The 18,621-nt window shown below is 38.6% G+C and overlaps 2 protein-coding genes and 1 long non-coding RNA gene across 3 annotated transcripts; all 3 read right to left on the bottom strand.

Annotated features, from left to right (window-relative positions):
• Positions 1-1,619: 1,619 nt before the first annotated feature.
• LOC148743445 (uncharacterized) lies at positions 1,620-2,549 on the bottom strand. The gene has a single exon (XM_088746799.1). The coding sequence runs from the start codon at positions 2,202-2,204 to the stop codon at positions 1,620-1,622; it is 585 nt and encodes a 194-aa protein (XP_088602925.1). The 5' UTR covers positions 2,205-2,549.
• Positions 2,550-3,514: 965 nt separating this feature from the next.
• LOC148743444 (uncharacterized) lies at positions 3,515-4,814 on the bottom strand. Its single transcript, XR_015990449.1, has 3 exons — positions 4,743-4,814; positions 3,899-3,970; positions 3,515-3,587 (listed from the first exon to the last, which is right to left on the bottom strand). It is a non-coding gene; the product is annotated as an uncharacterized LOC148743444 (long non-coding RNA).
• A 4,704-nt stretch (positions 4,815-9,518) lies between these two features.
• LOC148743443 (uncharacterized) lies at positions 9,519-13,077 on the bottom strand. Its single transcript, XM_088751228.1, has 5 exons — positions 12,920-13,077; positions 12,204-12,268; positions 10,396-10,719; positions 10,048-10,287; positions 9,519-9,753 (listed from the first exon to the last, which is right to left on the bottom strand). Exons 1-5 carry the CDS (start codon positions 13,075-13,077, stop codon positions 9,626-9,628), a joined length of 915 nt encoding a protein of 304 aa, XP_088607354.1. The 3' UTR covers positions 9,519-9,625.
• Between the last annotated feature and the right edge of the window lie 5,544 nt (positions 13,078-18,621).

Below are 18,621 nucleotides of genomic sequence, written 5' to 3'. Positions count from 1 at the left end.
GGATAAGAAGACAATGCAGGAAGAACTGCTCAAAATTTTTAAATTTTAATAGCCTAGGCAAATAGAGGGTAAATATAACCATCGTACGCGTCCATTGAGAGTTATGATACGAACATAATGAAGTCTTTCTCAGTCGCTAACAAATATCTTTTAGGGTTCTCGCGATGATGAACCTAAAAGTAAGGTTCGTCACACAAAAGGATTATGGCTTGACTGACTCAGTAATTAAATCATAATGCAACAAGTTGTGGTTCGACAATCCTTGAGTATTTTATAATCAATAAATATAAATAATAAATATAAAGATAAGGATAATAGTAAAATATTTAAATTAACTATAAACTTGTTTACTGCCTTGCAAGTTATACTACGAGAAAACCCTCCTTTTAGGAAAATCCGTTGCGCAAGTCAAGAAAATCAGCGTGGAAAAAAATTTATGTAAGCACGCCGCACGGAGTTCTTGTAGTCGCCTCACTCCCATAGTTCTGCGCCGTGTGCTAACACGGAATCAAATTTTTCAAGAAAGTCAAGAAAAAAAGATTTGATGTTACCACATCACGTGGAACTCTGGGAGTTTGGCGCACTCCAACAGTTCTGCACCGTGCGGTAACAGCAATCTTTTTCCCTGAATTTTTAGACTTGCACGACTGATTTCCTCGAAAAAGGAGGACTGCTCGTAGTCTATTTCTAGTTGACCAATTCGGTGTTGTCATTGAAGACTCCAGGTGGTAAATCCTTATTTGATTGTATTTTGATTCTCTACGAAAATTACTGATATTCCCTGATTCTAAGGTCTTTTCTTAGTTACTAATTTAGAGCTTCTTAGAGTCGGCTATTTAAAATAGTATGTGCTGTAGGGTAATTTCAACAGATTCCCACGGAATAGTGATCTCTTGTAGTGAGTAACTTTCAGTTCCTTATCGACCACTTAATTAAGAGATTTTGAACGAAAGGCTTATCAAAAGGAACCCAGTGATATAGGGCTGTAGTAACGGTAAGCTCCTTCGTGAACCGATCTAATTTTTAGCGAGTAGATAGCGGAGAAAGAGAGAGACTTTCACAAAAATATTTTTATTAGTATAATGATAGAGGTGATTTAAAGGCTTCCAAAAAAACGTTTTCTGTTTATAAGTATCGGTAATGATCTGGCAACTGACAATTACAGAGCGAAAAAAAGCGCACGGACACTTTCGATTAAATGGCAAACAAACACTTGTTGAATGAATATCGCGACAAGCTTCTCAACAAAAACAGTCAGTGATCCTACGGAAAGTATTATTCAATTCCAGCCAAGATTCATCTTTAAAGATTTAACTCTGTTTAGTTTTAAATGGCAAGGAAAGTCGTTGAAAGGAATGTATGTTTTGAAGTTTGGAGAATCTGTTTATTTGTTTATTGCAGTGGCGTTTGTAAATCATGATCTTGTCTTTTCTCCACCGAAAAACTTAAGTCAAATGACACAATTTTCCAGCTGGACGCAAAGGGATTTAATGCGGCTTTTAATTGAATTGAATTTGAAATGAATCTTTATTGAGGCATAAGATAAATAATCACATATCCTATGTTACAACATTAAAAGAAACTATATATATAAATTACAGAGAAAGTCATGATAAAAATTATAAGACTAGATTATGTTTAAAAATTAAGCGGTTGACAAACGTGTTTTTGAACCTATCAGTGTTTATTTTAGGATGGTGGCTTGTCTCTTTCCTCAGATTGTACTTGGTTGATTTCTTTTTTGGCATTATAGCTCTTAAAGGGTGTGTTGTATTATTAAAAACATGCTTGAAGACACGTGTGTCTTGTTGATCTAACGATTCATAGACATTAATGTGGTCGGATGCATACTTGCGCTTATAACATCGATCTAAGAAAAATTGGATTGTTGTTAATTCGGAATTTACAGCGCCAAATACGGGCAGCCCGTATAACATATTTGGTAGAACCAGATTTAGAAACAGATGGTCTACTTTGGCCTGATTGTACCCTTCTTTCCTTAAAGATCTTAAAATGAACAGGCACTTGTTTGCGTTGATTAGTTTTTCCCGAATATGTGTTATAAACCTGCTATCTTCCTGAAATGTTACCCCTAAAATAGTAAGCTCTTTTGTCTGTGGTATTCCAGACACAATAGGAAACTCTATTGTACAACCTTTCTTGCGGAAAATGATTTCCTTGCACTTAGATAGATTACTACTCATATCATTACTTCTAAACCACTGGGAAAACTGATTAATCAGTGCGATAGAATTGTCATTATCACTTATCACAGGCGAGATAATGGTTGTATCATCTGCATATTTTACCAGCACGCTCTTATTGTCCAAGTGTATCTCTAAATCACTGAGAAAGACATTGAACAAGTGCGGCCCGCTGACACTTCCTTGGGTGGTACCTTTGTTGACACTTTTCTATTTACCAATAAATCCATTGCTAATGACTCTCTGCTGCCTGTCTTCCAAAAAGCTTAGATACCAGTTAACTATATAAGGGCTTAGGGGGAGTTGCTTCAATTTGTGTGAGAGGAGATCGTGTTTCAAACTGTCAAAAGCCTTGCAGAAATCCATTGCAAATAGGCGTACCGCTTTGCACTCTGGGATATCAAGATATTGATTGACAGTATGTTGGATAGTCAGTAGAGCATTCGTACAGCTCCCTCCCTCTATGTATGCAAACTGTGAGATCCCAGAATGTTCATCGAAGGTCTCCCATGCGTGTGTTCCTAAGACAGCTTTCTCAAAGCACCTTGCGATGACAGGTGTCACATTTATTCCGCGAAAGTCTGATATTCCCTTAGGTAGATTAACCTTCGGCAAGGGGTTCAGGTCTGACCTTTTACAAGGGACAGACCAGGCGTGTGTTCTAAGAGACAGATTCCAAATCCTGGTGATAACTGGAACGAATAGCTCGGCGTGGTCTTTCTATAGAGTGTACGGGATACCATCTGGTCCGGTTGCTGTTTTCTTTATGCGCATGAGAGAATTCAGGAATTGTCGCTCTGAGATTTCTGGGACTTCCTGGTCTTCACTAATCTCCAGACGTCTTGGCTTTATGTAGGCGTGGTCAGTACATAGGTCACCAAAGTAGTCATTTAACGCATTGAGTGCGTCGTGGCCAAGAATTGAATTCCTTCATTGAATTCCTTCCGAATCGTTTTCTGTAGTGCAATGTATGGTAGATGTGCCCAAATTCGAGGAACTTGCCTTGATTGTTTATTTGTAGAAGGACTCAAAACTTTGCTTAACGGTTTAGAACGGACAAATTGTTTACAAGAATTAAGATATTAAATAAATGAAATTTACAGTGATCAACTGCAAACACCTTGCGTTTTAACTTTCTAAGTTACTTTTTGTAGAGAACGATTAAATTATAAACGGCCACAAATTGAAATACTCGGAAAGTCAGGACCGCTGGAGTGCGCGAATAAGCCAATAAGATTCGAGGACTAAGGATTCCGGACCGCTGAGACGCTTGGAAAAAAATAATGGTTATTCAAAACTTTGGTGACTTACAAGAACTTCAGCTCCATGTTGTTGTTGAAGACTCCAGGTGGCAGTTCCTCTATCTGATTACCATCCAGATGTCTACGAGTTTATACAAGTTAGTGAGTTTAACGTCTTCCTTTCCTGTTGTTTGTTTCTTTTTGTAGTTGTAAGTGTAAGTTTTTGTTTTCCATCGGAGTTACTTTTTGAGGAGGATTATCAAATTACAAACGGTTATTAGGCAACAGATTGCAATACTCGGAGCGTTCTGCACCCGGGTTCTGAATGGGAAAATCCGGACCGCCGGAGCGCGCGAAATTAAATTAGCCAATGAAACTCGAGTAGTTAGGGTTCCGGACCGCTGAGATGTTTGGGAAAACAATAAATGGCTACAATAAACATTAGTGACTTACAACTGGTTCAACTTCTTGTTGGTGTAGAAGAGTCCAAGTGGTAACTCCTCTATCTGATTTTCACCTAGTTGCCTACAAGCATATACAGGTCAGTGAGTTGAACGTCTTGCTTTGCTCTTCTTTATTATTTTCTTGTGGTTGGACATTTAAGATTTTGTTTTCAATCAGAAAAATAAGAAATTGTGACAATCGTTGAAAAGCAGAGCAAAGTGCACACGTCAGCAAAGGACGCTGCATAAGATAGAGATTAGAAATTGGACCATCGACATGGATTGATCGGTGGCTCCAATCATTCAAAAGAGACCCAATTTCACGCTGTAAACCAGGTACGTCCTGTACAGAATTTTGAATACTTAACGGATCGACAGCGGTTTAGCGTGGTCTGTACTCTTATCGACAACGATATACGTCATCACAGTGGTCAAAATCCTCTCGGAATCCGCAACAAATTTTGTCCAAGGTACGATGACGAATATCGTAGTCGATAAGAGTACAGACCACGCTAAACCACTGTCGTTTCGTTTTTACCGCAATATGGACGTCAGTATTGACGAGCTGATCAATGCATTACGTGAGACGTCTTGCTTGACTACGGCAAACTGACCAATCAGATTGCGACATTACTACCAACTGTGCTTAAAAAAACTTCATAGTCGGTATGTGAAGTTTACATTCAAAGATCATCTGAAATCAGTTTAAAGGCCTTTTCAAGTAAATTGATGGTTAACCAGGCTCTATCCTCAAGGTGGATGACTGCCGACAAATTCCACATTCTCGTTAAGGATCAACCTGGTTATTGTCTAAGACTTTCTGCGCGATAAATATTCAAAGGTTCTACACTTACAGAATCTGAATCTTGACTAAAGTAGTAAATAAATCACCACTCAATTTCTTGATTTTGTTGTTTTTTAACGTCCTACAAGAGTTTAAAAACGTTGCTTTAGGGTAGCAAGACAATGGAGAAAAAACTGCTCGAAATTTTTAAATTTTGATAGACTAGACGACTAGATGGTAAGTATAGTACACATCTATTGAGAATAGTGCAATGAACATGGTGAAGTCTTTCGCAGTCGTTAAAACATATCTCTTAGGGTTCTCGCTTTCTCGCATATAGTGAACATAAAAGTAAGGTTCGTCACTCACGATTATGGGCTAGCTTATTAGGTAATTAAATCTCTTCGAAACTTGTGATGCAATGCGATTGCGCAGTAGTAAACGCTGCAAGGGATTCTTACGCAAAACGCGAAGTAGAATATCTCATGTATGAAAGGTTCGTATTTTCTGTCTTTCAGAAATGTGTTGCTTTCAGTAAGATATAGACTGAGATTATTCCATATAAAGTGCGCACAAACGATTTTTATTCGCGAGTTGTAAGGTATCAAAAAACAATCGAACAAGTGAGCGCAGCGAACCAGGTGGGTAGTACGGAACCTGAAATTTGTCACCTGAGAGGGAAAACCTTCAAAGACGATCACATTTCGCCCTCTCTCCGCCTCCCCTTTCCACGTTGGCAACCCAGAATACCTCGCGTTTGCAAATGAAACAAATTCACCGATAAAAGTTAGAAAGTTGAATTTGAAAATTCCAGTCTATTGAAAACCCTCCCAACCTATTCCATTACCTTCATGGTTCACTAGCCTACCACGCGTGAGTTATATAGCAATACTTGTCACATCGCGCGTCAATAAAATAAGCACAAGCATAGGTATAGATATTGTTTACTTACAGTACGGCCAACTCTGTGTTGTTGTGGAAGACTTCAGGTGGTAGCTCCTCTATTTGGTTTGTATACAAGTCCCTAAAAGGAGGACACATCCTGCACTGAGGTTGAACAGTTAACCTCCTCTCTATTGTTGTTGTATATTTTCTCAAGATTATTACTGTAATAGTCATCTAAAAACGGGTGCTCTCATGCATGTAAAAACGGATATACTTTTCACTCACAGCCTTTTCAGCTTGACCAACTGAGAAAAGGAGTCACCTCGCAATTTTTTAAATATAAACTAGTGAGCAGAAATTCTGCGAACAGTAGTCGTAAAACTTCTTTATTCTCCAACGCGTTCCGTCTAACTGTCGTAGATTTCTTCAGGGAGTTTTACAAGTATAACTAAACGCCTGTAAAAACGTCTTTAAACGCCACTAAAACCGTTGTCCCCAAAATATTTTTGTCACCTAACCTTACGCGTTTTAAAATTTTTCACAAAACTTTGCCTGTTCGTGTTGGTAAGTCCGGCCAAGCCTCTATGGTCATTGGCCCCCGTAACTTTGGCTTATAAACACAGGCGTTTAGTTGTACTTGTAAAACTCCCTGAAGAAATCTACGACAGTCTACGACAATCTACGAAGAAGTCTATGACTACGACACTTGGAGTAGGAGAATAAAGAAGGATCAACTAGTTACTATCTGTAATATATTGCGTTACACAGCTTTATAATTACCACTGTAAGGACAATTCCTAGTAATCAATCGTGTTGTAAATCTTTTTTCTTAAGTAAAAGTAGAATAACAAAGCACGGAGTATTGTGCGTTAAATATACTATCTTGATCATCTAATAAACACTCTACATTGTCCAAGACTTGATCAGCGATAGATATTCAAAGGTTCTCCACTTACAGCCTCTGCAGCTTGACTAATGGAGTAAATAAATCACCACGCAACTTTGTGATCTTGTTTTTGTTTAACCATCTATTGGTGGATAACAAGATAAAGCAGTCAAAGCATATACAATTGCTCTCAGTTTTCAAACTTCAATAACGAACCAAGACTAGGGAAATAGAACGTCATAGAGGGTAAATATAACTATAGTACGCTTTTTTTTGTCAGTCGCTTTTCTATTGTGGTTTTCGCGATGATGAACACAAAAGTAATGTTCCCTCTCTCACGACGACTATGGTTTCGTTAAACAGTATGTCGATTATTTTATAATTAATAACGCTAACGATCATGACAGTAAAAAAAAAACTTGTCAAAATCGAGCACAAACTTGTTAACCGCCTTACAATTTGACCAATTTAGTGTTGTCGTTGAAGATTCCTGATGGTAGCTCCTCTATCTGGTTCTCCTTTAGGTTCCTATAAAAATAATACATAATGAATTTTTGGGTGGAACTTTTTAAACGTCCGTTAATTATCGGCATCTCTTCAAATCTTGAGGAAATTAATTCAGTCCCGTACTAGGTTTGCGATCGTTAACTTTTTTAATTTTATTTTCTGTAAGAAATGGTACGATCTGAAACACAAAATGGCTGATATAAGAGTACCAATTTTCACTTACAGCCATTGCAGCTCCATTAACTGAGAAAATAAATCACCACTCAACTTCTTGATCTTGTTACCGTCTAACCATCTGTAAATGTTGAAAACTTTGTCTCACCATCATATAGGAAAATGCGACTGCTAAACTGGTAAAACTAGAGAACGAGGTGGGTAGTACGGAACCTGAAAGTTGTCACCTGAGAAGGAAAACCTTAAGAGACTATCACATTTCGCCCTCTCTCTCTGCCTCCCCTTTCCACGTTGGCAACCCAGAATACTTCGCATTTGCAAATGAAACAAATTCACCGATAAAAATTGGAAAATGGAGTTTGAAAATTCCAGTATATTGTCATTTATGAAGATGGAAGGATGCTCTACTCCTCTCTGTCAATATTGCCGATCTGAAAACCCTCCAACTCTATTCCATTACCCTCATGGTTCACTAACCTACAATGCATGAGTTATGTAGCAATTCTTGTCACATCGCGCGTCAATAAAATTACCACAAACTTAGGTATAGGTATTTGTTACTTACAGTTTGATCAACTCTGCGTTGTTGTGGAAGACTTCAGGTGGTAGCTCCTCTATTTGGTTTGTACCCAAGTCTCTAAAAATAGAATATATTCCGCATTGAGGTAAAACATCTAACTTCCTGTGTATTGTTGTTGTACATTTTCTCAAGATGAATTTCATAAGAGACAGCTAAAAATGGGTGCTCTGATACATGTAAAAACGGATATACTTTTCACTCACAGTTTTTTCAGTTTGAGCAACTGAGAAAAGGAGTCACCTCGCAACTTCTTGATCTTGTTATTACGTAACCATCTGGAAGTGTTGAAACTTTGTCTCATAAGAAATTATCAGTGTTCTATTGATAAATAGAGGGAAGAGGCGGGAACTACACAACCGTAACATTGGGATCTGAGAGAGAACACATGCATGTACGACTTTCTTTTGTGTTCTCCCTTTCTGTCAAATTTGCTAAAAATGTAGAAACCCTGGAACATTCGCGTAGTTTGGAAGTCTTAGCTCGCCGTAATCCTCTATATTCTCTTTTAGTGAGTAATTTTCAGTTTATTATAGACCACTTAATTAAGTCAGAGAATTTTAACGAAATGCTTCCCAAGAGGAACCGAGTGACTTAGGGCTGTAGTAACGGTAAGCTCCTTCATGAACCGATCAACTTGTTAGCGAGTAGACAGTGGAGTAAAGAGAGAGACTTTCACAGAAATATTTTTATTAGCGTAATGATAAAGGCGATTAGAAGGCAAACAAACTTTGAAACATTTTCTCTTTATCAGTATCGGTCATGATCTGGGAACTGACAATTGCAGAGTTCTGTGGTGCAATTTATGGTAGAAATGCCCACATTCGAGGAACTTGCCTTGAGTGTGTATTTGTAGAAGGACTCAAAACTTTGCTTAACGATTTATAACGGACAAACTGTTTAGGAAAATTAGGATTTTAAATGAAAGAAAGTTCCAGTGATCAACTGTATACACCACACGTTTTAACTTTCTAAGTTACTTTTTGTGGAGAGTGATTAAATTATAAACGGCCACAAATCGAAATACTCGGAATTTCCGTACGCTGGAGCGCGCGGAATAAGCCAATAAGATTCGAGGATTAAGGATTCTGTACCGCTAAGATGCTTGGAAAAGAATAGAGTGATTATTCAAAACTCCAGGTAGCAGCTCCTCTATCTGATTGTTATCTAGATCTCTACGAGTATATACAGGTTAGTGAGTTTAACGTCTTGCTTTCCTGTTGTTTGTTTCTTTTTGTAGTTGTAAATGTAAGTTTTTGTTTTCTATCGGAGTTACGTTTTGAGGAGGATTATTAAATTATAAACGGTTTTGAGGCAACAGATTGCAATACTCGGAACATTCTGTATCCGGGATCTGAATGGAAAAATCCGAACTGCTGGAGCGCGCGGAATAAGCCAATAAGATTCGAAGATTAAGGATTCCGGACCGCTGAGATGCTTAGAAAAAAAATTATGTTATTAAAAACTTTGGTGACGTACAAGTAGTTTAACTTCGTGTTGCTGTTGAAGACTCCAGGTGGCAGCTCCTCTATCCGATTGTTGTCAAGATCTCTACGAGTATATATAGGTTAGTGAGTTTAACGTCTTCCTTTCCTGTTGTTTGTTTATTTTTGTAGTTGTAAATGTAAGTTTTTGTTTTCCTTCGGAGTTACTTTTTGAGGAGAATTATTAGATTTTAGGCAACAGATTGTAATACTGGGAGCATTCCGTATCCGGGGTCTGAATGGGAAAATCCAAACCGCTGGAGCTCCCGAAATTAAATAAGCCAATGAAATTCGAGGAGTAAGGATTTCGGACCGATGAGATGTTTGGGAGAACAATAAATGATTGTAATAAACTTTAGTGACATTTGGTTTAAGATTTTCGCCTAGATATCTACGAGAATATACAGGTTATACAGGTTAAACAAAAAGAGTTGGAATGCTTACAATTTCGCTGTAGAATGGGGCAAGTACCGTGGAACTGACTGTAAATGTTTTCCTCTGAATTCAATGCGGGTAGCTGCACTCATGATTCCAACTGCTGTGGTACATTTGCAAGGATGTGGGCAGCCTTGAATATGGAAAGAAAACATGTTTTTATTTACGTGCTGTTTGCTGAGATTTAGGTTTTTTGGTTTTACTTGCTGAGCTTCGTTCTCGTTATCTCGTGAATCCTCAATACTATTTCAATGTCGTTTGGCCGCTTAAACGATAATGTCAGTCTCTCAGCTGCGAAGGCAGGTGAAAAAGCTTTAGGATTTGCTCATTTCACCAGCACGGTATGGAAACATTGCAAATGTGCAGTATATTTCCTTCTCAGCCCTGTTGGGTTTAGAATCAAATCAGTATTTCCAAATAAACTCACTTTCAATGACGAGATGAATTTCTTTTTTTTCATGTCTGTTCACTTCACAGCTGTACTTGTCATAGTTTTCTCCAGTAATGTTCAGCTGATACTGTACACTTGTACTGTTCTGTACCACTCTGCCGTTCTTTCTCCAAACAATAATTGGTGCCGGTGCACCTTTTGCTGGACACCATAGAGATGAGGTTTGGTTGAAAAGAACAAACTGAGCTGTAGCCACGTTATCAAGATTGGGGTAGACTAGAAGGGAACAAATGAATGAAATGTACTTATACCTCTGTCATGTTCTGTCGATCGACTTAAAAACATTTTAAAATTGTTTTAGTTTGTAACTTCAGAAGACAATACCTGTTATGTTAGGTGTTTTGTTGATGTAAGAGCCCCAAAACCTGATATAATGCTTGGAAAAACCAAATTTACTGATCCACAAGTTTTGTCCACCGGATCGCACAATACCAGAAATGTTCCTTCCACAAAATCTTCCAAGAAGATTGGCAGACTTGTTGTATCCATCGCGAATCGTAAGGTACATATCATCAATGCATGGTGTTGGATGTGACGTCTCCAAGGTGAAATTGAGTTCCAAATAATGTCCTTTTGGAGCTTGCAAAAGTTGACTTGAGTGAAACGATGGCACAACTCTCTGAGGGCTTACTTCCGCTATTAGCGCAACTGCAAGTAAAATCAGAGTAAACGAGAGGACAAAGAAAAAAGTTCCTCGCCCAATTCTTGATATATGTCAATTCTGCCGATGCATTGCAAGACAGCATCTCGAATGGACCCTTGTTTTCCAGAAAAATCCAGAGCGGAGACAAAAACGATAGGACGTTTTGATTGAAAGCCATATATAACAAATTACGCCGTCATTGGTTGTCTATGAAAACCTGTATTAGTAAGATAAAGATGAGGATATAACTTCACACCGGCGGGACTGTTACATCAGCATCGACAAGAAGTAAAAGGAAAGAAACCACACAGACTATCTATATCCTGGTTTTGGAGAGGTTCAGCCGGAATACTCGCTGATACTTTGAAACCTCACTTGATCTGTTAAATATTCAGAGATATTTAGACGTAATTTATCTCCTGGTTTTTAATTTCAAGCACAAGAAACATGTTGCTCGTTTCAGCATCATATTAATTGCAAGATATTAACCAGCGAGAATGTATCGCGCACCGATTGAAATAAACGAACGGATAACAAATTCATTTTTGTAGACATAACCTCATCCTATGTTCTCGTGTGATTGGTATGGAGATATTGTTTTCCGTAAAATACACATATGATCTTTTCTTACGATCTTTCGGTTCGCTACTATGATTCATTAACCATACGATGAAATTTTATACAAACGCATTTTAACAAACTTTTCTCTCCTCAGGACGGATATAAATGACATTATTACGTGAGCGCGCTTTTAATGCCGAACATCAACAATAAAAACAATTTGCTTTCTCTAAGCACAGGGGATACGGCTGGTTGCTTAATAATGAGAGAAAAAAACTGTTTTGCAACACGATCTGGTTGAAATTAAACAAAGAGCCAATAAACTGTATTTTGCTCAGCCAAACGCTTGCGCTGCATAGTTTGAATGTTTTTTATGTCACGGACATGGTCTGCTGCTGGCTCGTTAAGCCCGTTCCTACTCATGGGAGGATCGAAGACCGGAAAGCCGTGAAAGCGACGAAAGTAGGACCTATGTGCTGGATGTCACCTAATTTAAGAAGGAGGAGTGGAACATGTTTCGGGTTCCCGTCCAACAGTCGCTTTCCGTCAAGTGTTTCTGTCGCGCTGAGGTCCTTAATCTTCTCGCGAGTGCATTCTATTTGGACCTAAACATTTGAGCAAAAAGGCTAGGTAAGAACAGATCTAGATGATGTAACGAATTTAAGAAAATAAATGACATTTTTAAAAGTCATGTTTCGACAGTAACTACTGTCATCTTCAGTTAAAAATATTACTTCGTAAATACTTTAACTGAAGATGATGGTAGTTACTTTCGAAACATGTCTTTTAGAAATGTCATCTAAGCAACAAGTGCAGGGCAAGATACCTTCAGTCTTATATCAGCTTGTGATTTGCTTTGGAATAAGCTCATGTGAAATATTTATTCTTTTGGCTTGATATCCTTTTTAATAAACATAAAAATGCTTACAGAAAGCAATTAAGAAACCCCATATGGTCCTTCTGGACGCCATCTTCCTGTTTTCAGTTGTTAAGCTGAGGGGAAGTAAAAATAGTCACTTGCGTGTATCTCTTCATATAACGTTTTCGTACAACTTAGTTTATGTACATGAATTAAGTTGGAATATTTGATAAAAACAAAAGCCCTTTCGTTCTCTGCTTAAAGCGCCGTACATGTTAGCGGAGGCCATATTGAAGGCACCGCTCTGGACATTTGCAACTCGAGAACAATTTAATATTTAACAAATGGTAAACACCACAGCGTACACTATTGAGTTATGGATGCACGCGGGAGGTTGCTAAGCACGAAAGAAGCGTAAGAGTCGCTCGAGGCGACAGCCGAGAGCGACTCTAGCTTCTTTAGTGCTTAGCAAACCTCCCAAGTGCATCCATAACTCAATAGTGTACGCTGTGGTGTTTACCATTTGTTTTATAACATAACATTGATACATTGTAGCTAAAGAGTTCCCGTTTATTTAACAAATCTTACGCGACCAGAAAAAACAAGGGCGCGCGGAAAAATAGTCTTTGCATTTGCTCACGTCAGCAGCGTACACCCATGGGCAAATGGGGAACGCTAAATTGACCAATCAGAGCGCGCGCTTTACTTTGGTTATGTTATAAACCATATTCGGTTCATGTCATGACGGTAACTAAGGGATTTTATAGCATTCCAGTTACACTTACCTTTCCAGGCTTACCTTTGCAATTACATTTTTGCAGTAATATTTCAGGTAATTCCTCCAAAGATTACTTATTTCTTGTTTTTCCGATTTAGTCGTCCGCGCCACCAAGCACGTGTCTTCAATAACTGAATGAACACGAAAACGTAAAGATGTTGTCATCATTCTTATTTTATTCCAGCGGCGAGAGTCTGAATATCTAACACACCACTATTTATAATAACCCATTAATAAGTAAATATATAATAATCATTATCATTGGAAAGCGGCATGGGAAAAATTAGTAATTGCTTAATGTCAAGCTTACAAATCTATAGATGTTTTGTAACCCCGTAAATGAAGAATGGCTGAAGTAATTCATGATTGCCTGAGTAAACATCGAGGATACAAAAAGTGCAGTTAATTTTTCCGATAGGTTTGATATTTCCGTCCCTCACTCAATTAAGTCTGTGACCTATTTTACTAACATTTCACCCTATCGACATTTGGAATATCAAAAAGAGGTAAATACCTGGAGTATATTTTCGCATCTCCCTCACTTCAACTCAGATCAAACTGTCGAACTGCATTTAAATAGCGTTGAATTCACATACAGAAGGCCGTCTGCATACAGCTGTTCCAGATCATTATCTTAAGCCAGTTTTGCATTTCCATAAATATAGTCGTCACGGTAACGAGTGACACATTACGGGCGTTTAAGAAAACATTGTTGGTTTGACAATAAAAAGGAAGTACTTTCTTCCAACATCTTTCAAAATGCCGTTAGCGTCTCCTCTCCTCCCTCCCACGGGGACGTTCATAAATTTCTGGTTCTGTAAGAAGGGGGGTGCTATTAGAAAGTTGTCTGATAAGTGACGTGATCAGAGACCATAGAATGTGCCCTAAAGCGACAATTGTAATACTAGGTCTCTGCGAATACCTCTCCCCCAACCCTCCCCAACCATACACACACACACACCAAAAGATATTACGTAATGTTAATCAAAGTATGATGAGATTGAATAAAGGCTGAAAGTTTCTAAAGAAACTGTGGTGCTGCGTCGGTGGGGGCAACAAAGTAATTTGGTTATATCAACTAAGTTGAAATTGTAAATTGGCCACCGTAGCAAGTAAAAAAGCTGAGGTTGATACTCTCATGCATAGTGGAGAAGTGACGAGGCAAGTACTTCTTATACCCTCTTCTTATAAGGGGAGGGTTGCGGGTCGTTGTTTCATATTTTAAATCGCTTTTTGGTTTTTGCGCGAAAAAAGATGGCTTTTGAAATTTGGTGTCAGTATCAGTTTGCGGTTTTTATTTTTTTCTTAGCATTTGGTTTTGGTTTTCGGGAAAAAACCCGCAGTTTTTCTGACTTGATATCCTATTCGGACCTATTTGGTTTTCTATTTTTTTTCCAAAAGAAAAAAAATTCAGTATACATTGACTCTCTTGACAGCGTTTTGTTTTTTTTCGGACCAAACTAGTCAACCCGCCTGATGGCGGAAAACTAATAAGTTTTCTGTTATTTTGCTGTGTATGTTATTACTTGAAAATGTCCTCTTCGATGTTTGCAAATGAACCCCATGTACAGCAGGAATGAGATTATCGTTGTTTTCTTTTTTCATATTTAAATTTTATATTTCGAGTTTCAATATTTAATGGAAAACGGAAAAATAACAATATTTCATTTTCATAATGGTTATGGATCCAGGTGTTTTTGTCTTTTTAATTTGAAAATTCGTTGATAGCTTTAGGAATCATTTTGACATGGAGAAAAACAGCAGAGAGGTAAATGGATTCCCAATTATTGTTGTGTTTTGAAATACCAACTAACCTCTTAGTAAAAGACTGGACGAATTTCATCATACTGATATTTTTAAACACGTTGACTTCTGTTACTCCTTACTGGGTTCAAGTTATTTCGTAATGCTACCGTTGTGACACCAGTGACACTCACTTTCAAGTTACAAGTCGAACCATGCGGTCGTGTCTTGGTGGCGTTCTCATGATATGCCTCTTATCGTATCGACTTGCTGTGCAGCTGTCAATAAGTCGTTGGAATCTGGCGAATAACAAAAATTTGGAGGCTTTGGTGATTGCTAAAGATACGAATCAAGCGGAGATAAATCCTAATGTAAGCAGTTTGAAATCTAGCGCGAAAGAATCCTTCAAGATGGCGCCTGCTCTAAAGCTCACACGTGCTCTGCGCTTCATTAATATCATACTGGCTGCCAATTTGATCTTTCTTTCGAATGATGTTGCTTTGAACCCTGGTCCCATCTACCTACGCGTTTCAAGTCAGGGAAGAGGAATAAGGATTGGGTAATGGAACATTCAACACCTAACAGACGCTAAGTTTGAACAACTCACTCTCGTTGTCGCTTAATGTCCACAAGGATTCAGCAAACAAAATTGACGTACTAATCTGAACCGAGACCTTTCGTAGCAGTAAAAAGCCCGACTCATTTTACCAAGTACATGGATATGACTTATTCCGGAAGGACAGAGTTGGAAAGCAAGGGGGGGGGGAATAATGATTTCTGTGAATGACAAACTACAAGCAAAAAGTCGCCCAGATCTGATGACAACTGAAATCGAAACGCTCTGGCTTGAAGTATGGCCTTTAAAATCAAAGCGCTCATTGCTCATTGCTGGTGTCTATAGACCTCTGTCGTCCACGTCTGAGGTTGACTCAAGCATTGCAAAATACATCGAAAAAGCCTATTTGTTGAACAAGGAAATGGTTCTCTTAGGAGATTTTAATGTTGACTTCCTAAATGCAAATCAGGCAAGTAAACACAAGCTCATTAAAACACTAACTAACCTGCTACACCTAACCCAACTCGTCAAAGAAGTTACAAGGCCCGTTTCAGGAATGTGTCTAGATCATATCTGGTCAAGTCTCCCAGAAAGGTTAACGTGTGTGCAAACAAAGAATATTAGAATGTCATATCACCTTCCAACAATGGCGGTTCGACGCTACAAAGGTCTGACTCCACAAAGGAATAACTCGAGTAACACTGCTAAAAAATTTGTGGATGATTTGAGCAAGGCCCCGTGGGATACCGCTTTTGTTTTCGAGGATACTGACGACATTGTCGACAGCTGGTATTAAATTTTTACTGACATCCTTGATTCTCACATCCACGTGAAAGAGAAAAGAGTGAGTAAAAATGCCCAGCCAGTTTGGTTCACTACAGAAATTAACGACGCCATGAGAAGAAGAGACAAACTAATAAAGAAAGCTAGAATTTCTGAAAGTTCTACTGACTGGGCTACCTTCAAACGTGCTAAAAATGAGGTGTGCAAATTGATAAGGAATGCCAAGGAGCAACTTTTTAAGAACCAATTTACTGAACATAAAAATAATCCTAAAAGATTGTGGAACCTCATCAGGAACCTAACGAGACAAAACGTAAACAATCATGCTCCTATACGTCAGCTGAAGGAAGAAGCTAAATTGATTACAGATCCACTTGACATTGCTGAGTGTCTAAACCTCTGGTTTGTGAAGCAGCCCCTAAAACTGCAACGAACTAAACCACCAAATTCATCGTCACGCGTTCCTCTTAAATACATTAAGTACCTCACAGCAGAAAGCGTAAAAAGAACACAGTTCATCATCCCACATATCACACCAAAAAAGATCGAGGAGTTGCTAAAACTCATGCCATCCCACAAGGCGGCGGGATCTGACGGTCTCGGTCCCATGCAATCTCCTCACCACTAAGTCGGTTTATTAACCATTGCATTGATACAGGCAATTTCCCGTCTGCATGGAAAATTGCCAAAGTCACGCCTATTTACAAGGGGCAAGGAAGTAAAGCCGACAAGAACAATTATCGTCCAATCTCAGCACTCCCTTTACTATCAAAAATTTTTGAGAAACATATCCACCAAGCCCTGTACAACTACATGAGAAACAACTTGTTGTACACCTTGCAGTCAGGTTTCCGAAGATCCTACTCTACGGAGACAGCGCTCATTCGGCTGACGGATCAGTTGTTATCTTACATGGATAAAGACCAAGTCAGTGGGCTTGTATTTGTGGATTACAATGAGGCCTTCGACTTAATTGACCATGACATACTTCTGTCCAAGCTCGAGGCATACGGTATAACATCTAGGGAATTGGTGCTCTTAACGAACTACTTAAAGGGTAGAAGGAACTCAGTTGTCATTGATGGAGTGCATTCAGAATACAGGCTGATCTCACACGGTGTTTCGCAAGGCACTGCTATTTATTATCTTTGTAAATGAGCTCCCAAACTCAGTCTCTAAGTCAACAGTAGACATCTACGCAGACGACACTAGTTTAAGTACTTCCGCTGTAGTCACAGATCCACCTGCAATTCAGCATCGGCTCCAAAAAGACATAAACAAGATTGCCGACTGGTCGTCTGAAAACAAGATGGTACTTAATGCCTCTAAAACAAAAAGTCTTCTTGTAACTGGCAAACGACTAAGAAAGAAAGCTCCAGACACGAATCTTAAATTATCATGCAACGGATGCGAGATTGAGAAAATAACTTCACAGAAATTACTGGAGTAAAATTAGGCAATCACTTGAGTTTTACTGAACACATAGATGACATTTGTAAAGTGTCACAACGTATTGTGGTGCTGAAGAAGATTAAGCGTAACCTGCCTCTAGCTGAGCGTAAGCTTTTGATCAACGCCTTGATCAAGCCAATAATGTTGTAGGGCTCATGTGCATGGTGCACTGCGTCAGAAGAGAACGTTAACCGCGTATCCAGGCTGCAAAAGCGAGCAGCTCGAGTAATCTTGGATGCTGATATCGGTGACCTTGAAAGAAGCGAGACGCTTTTTAGACGACTCGATTGGCTGCCACTTAAGGAAGAATTAAACCTTAAAAGGAACAGTCTAATATTTAGGCTCATCGAAGATGAAAATAATTGTCCGAGCTATATAACAGAGCTTTTAACGAGAAACTCAGACCGACACACCAGAACCAGTCGCTATGGAAAATGTAACTTAGTGTGCCCCTCCTATAATAGAAAAACGGAAGGGGGGCGAACTTTTCAGGCCAGTGGAGCAAAACTATGGAACAGCATCCCTTTAGACATTCGCAAGAAAGACTCCATTGGCTCTTTTAAATCTTCTGTTCGCAAACATTTCTTATCCAAGAACTCTTAGCTTAGTTTTTAGTTGTGCATACCTAGATTTAGATTTTTTTTTTTATTATCTTATAAGCGTAAATAGTTTTTGATTTTTAACTTAGGGTAGGGGGCCACTGGTTCGTCAGTTTTTAACTGGTATGTGTTACCCTCTGTAAATAAAGTTGTTACTTACTTAGCACGTACCTGCTATGGCGTATGTATATTTCCCACGTTACAAATTGCTCTCAAACACCTTGTTATTTTGTCTTGCTTTGTCTAACCTTTATTACTGGAATTTTACTTGGGCCAATAAACTTTAGATTCCACTTTATGCATTTGATGAACTCGGTTAACTTAAGAAATATTGGGCACTTATGAAAACAGGAATTTTATTTGCTACATTTTTAACACCAGTTACGCTACTTGGCATTATATTTGTATGTTCGGTATGAACAGTTTGTAGTAAAGAGGAAAACAACACGACTCGTCACATTCGTGTGGTTGATAAGTAGCGTGATGTATTAGCAAAGGAGAACAATCCCTCGTCATGAACCGAATGGTTAAAACGAAGCAGACGAAAACTTCAGTCGATTTTACTCCACATTTGAT

This window comes from Stylophora pistillata, chromosome 1 (genome assembly GCF_964205215.1).
Source record: "Stylophora pistillata chromosome 1, jaStyPist1.2, whole genome shotgun sequence".
Classification (NCBI taxonomy): domain Eukaryota; kingdom Metazoa; phylum Cnidaria; class Anthozoa; order Scleractinia; family Pocilloporidae; genus Stylophora; species Stylophora pistillata.
Note: the sequence above shows the minus strand (reverse complement) of the source record. Positions and strands in the feature narration are given on the sequence as shown.

Excerpts from the sequence above, each read along its gene's own strand:
- LOC148743445 (XM_088746799.1), bottom strand. The coding sequence starts at position 2,204 with ATGAGTAGTAATCTATCTAAGTGCAAGGAAATCATTTTCCGCAAGAAA.
- LOC148743443 (XM_088751228.1), bottom strand. The coding sequence starts at position 13,077 with ATGACAACATCTTTACGTTTTCGTGTTCATTCAGTTATTGAAGACACG. Across the intron at positions 10,720-12,203 it reads GGGTTTCTTAATTGCTTTCT|TTGCGCTAATAGCGGAAGTA; the intron begins GTAAGCATTTTT and ends TTTTACTTGCAG. Across the intron at positions 10,288-10,395 it reads CAAAACACCTAACATAACAG|TCTACCCCAATCTTGATAAC; the intron begins GTATTGTCTTCT and ends GTTCCCTTCTAG.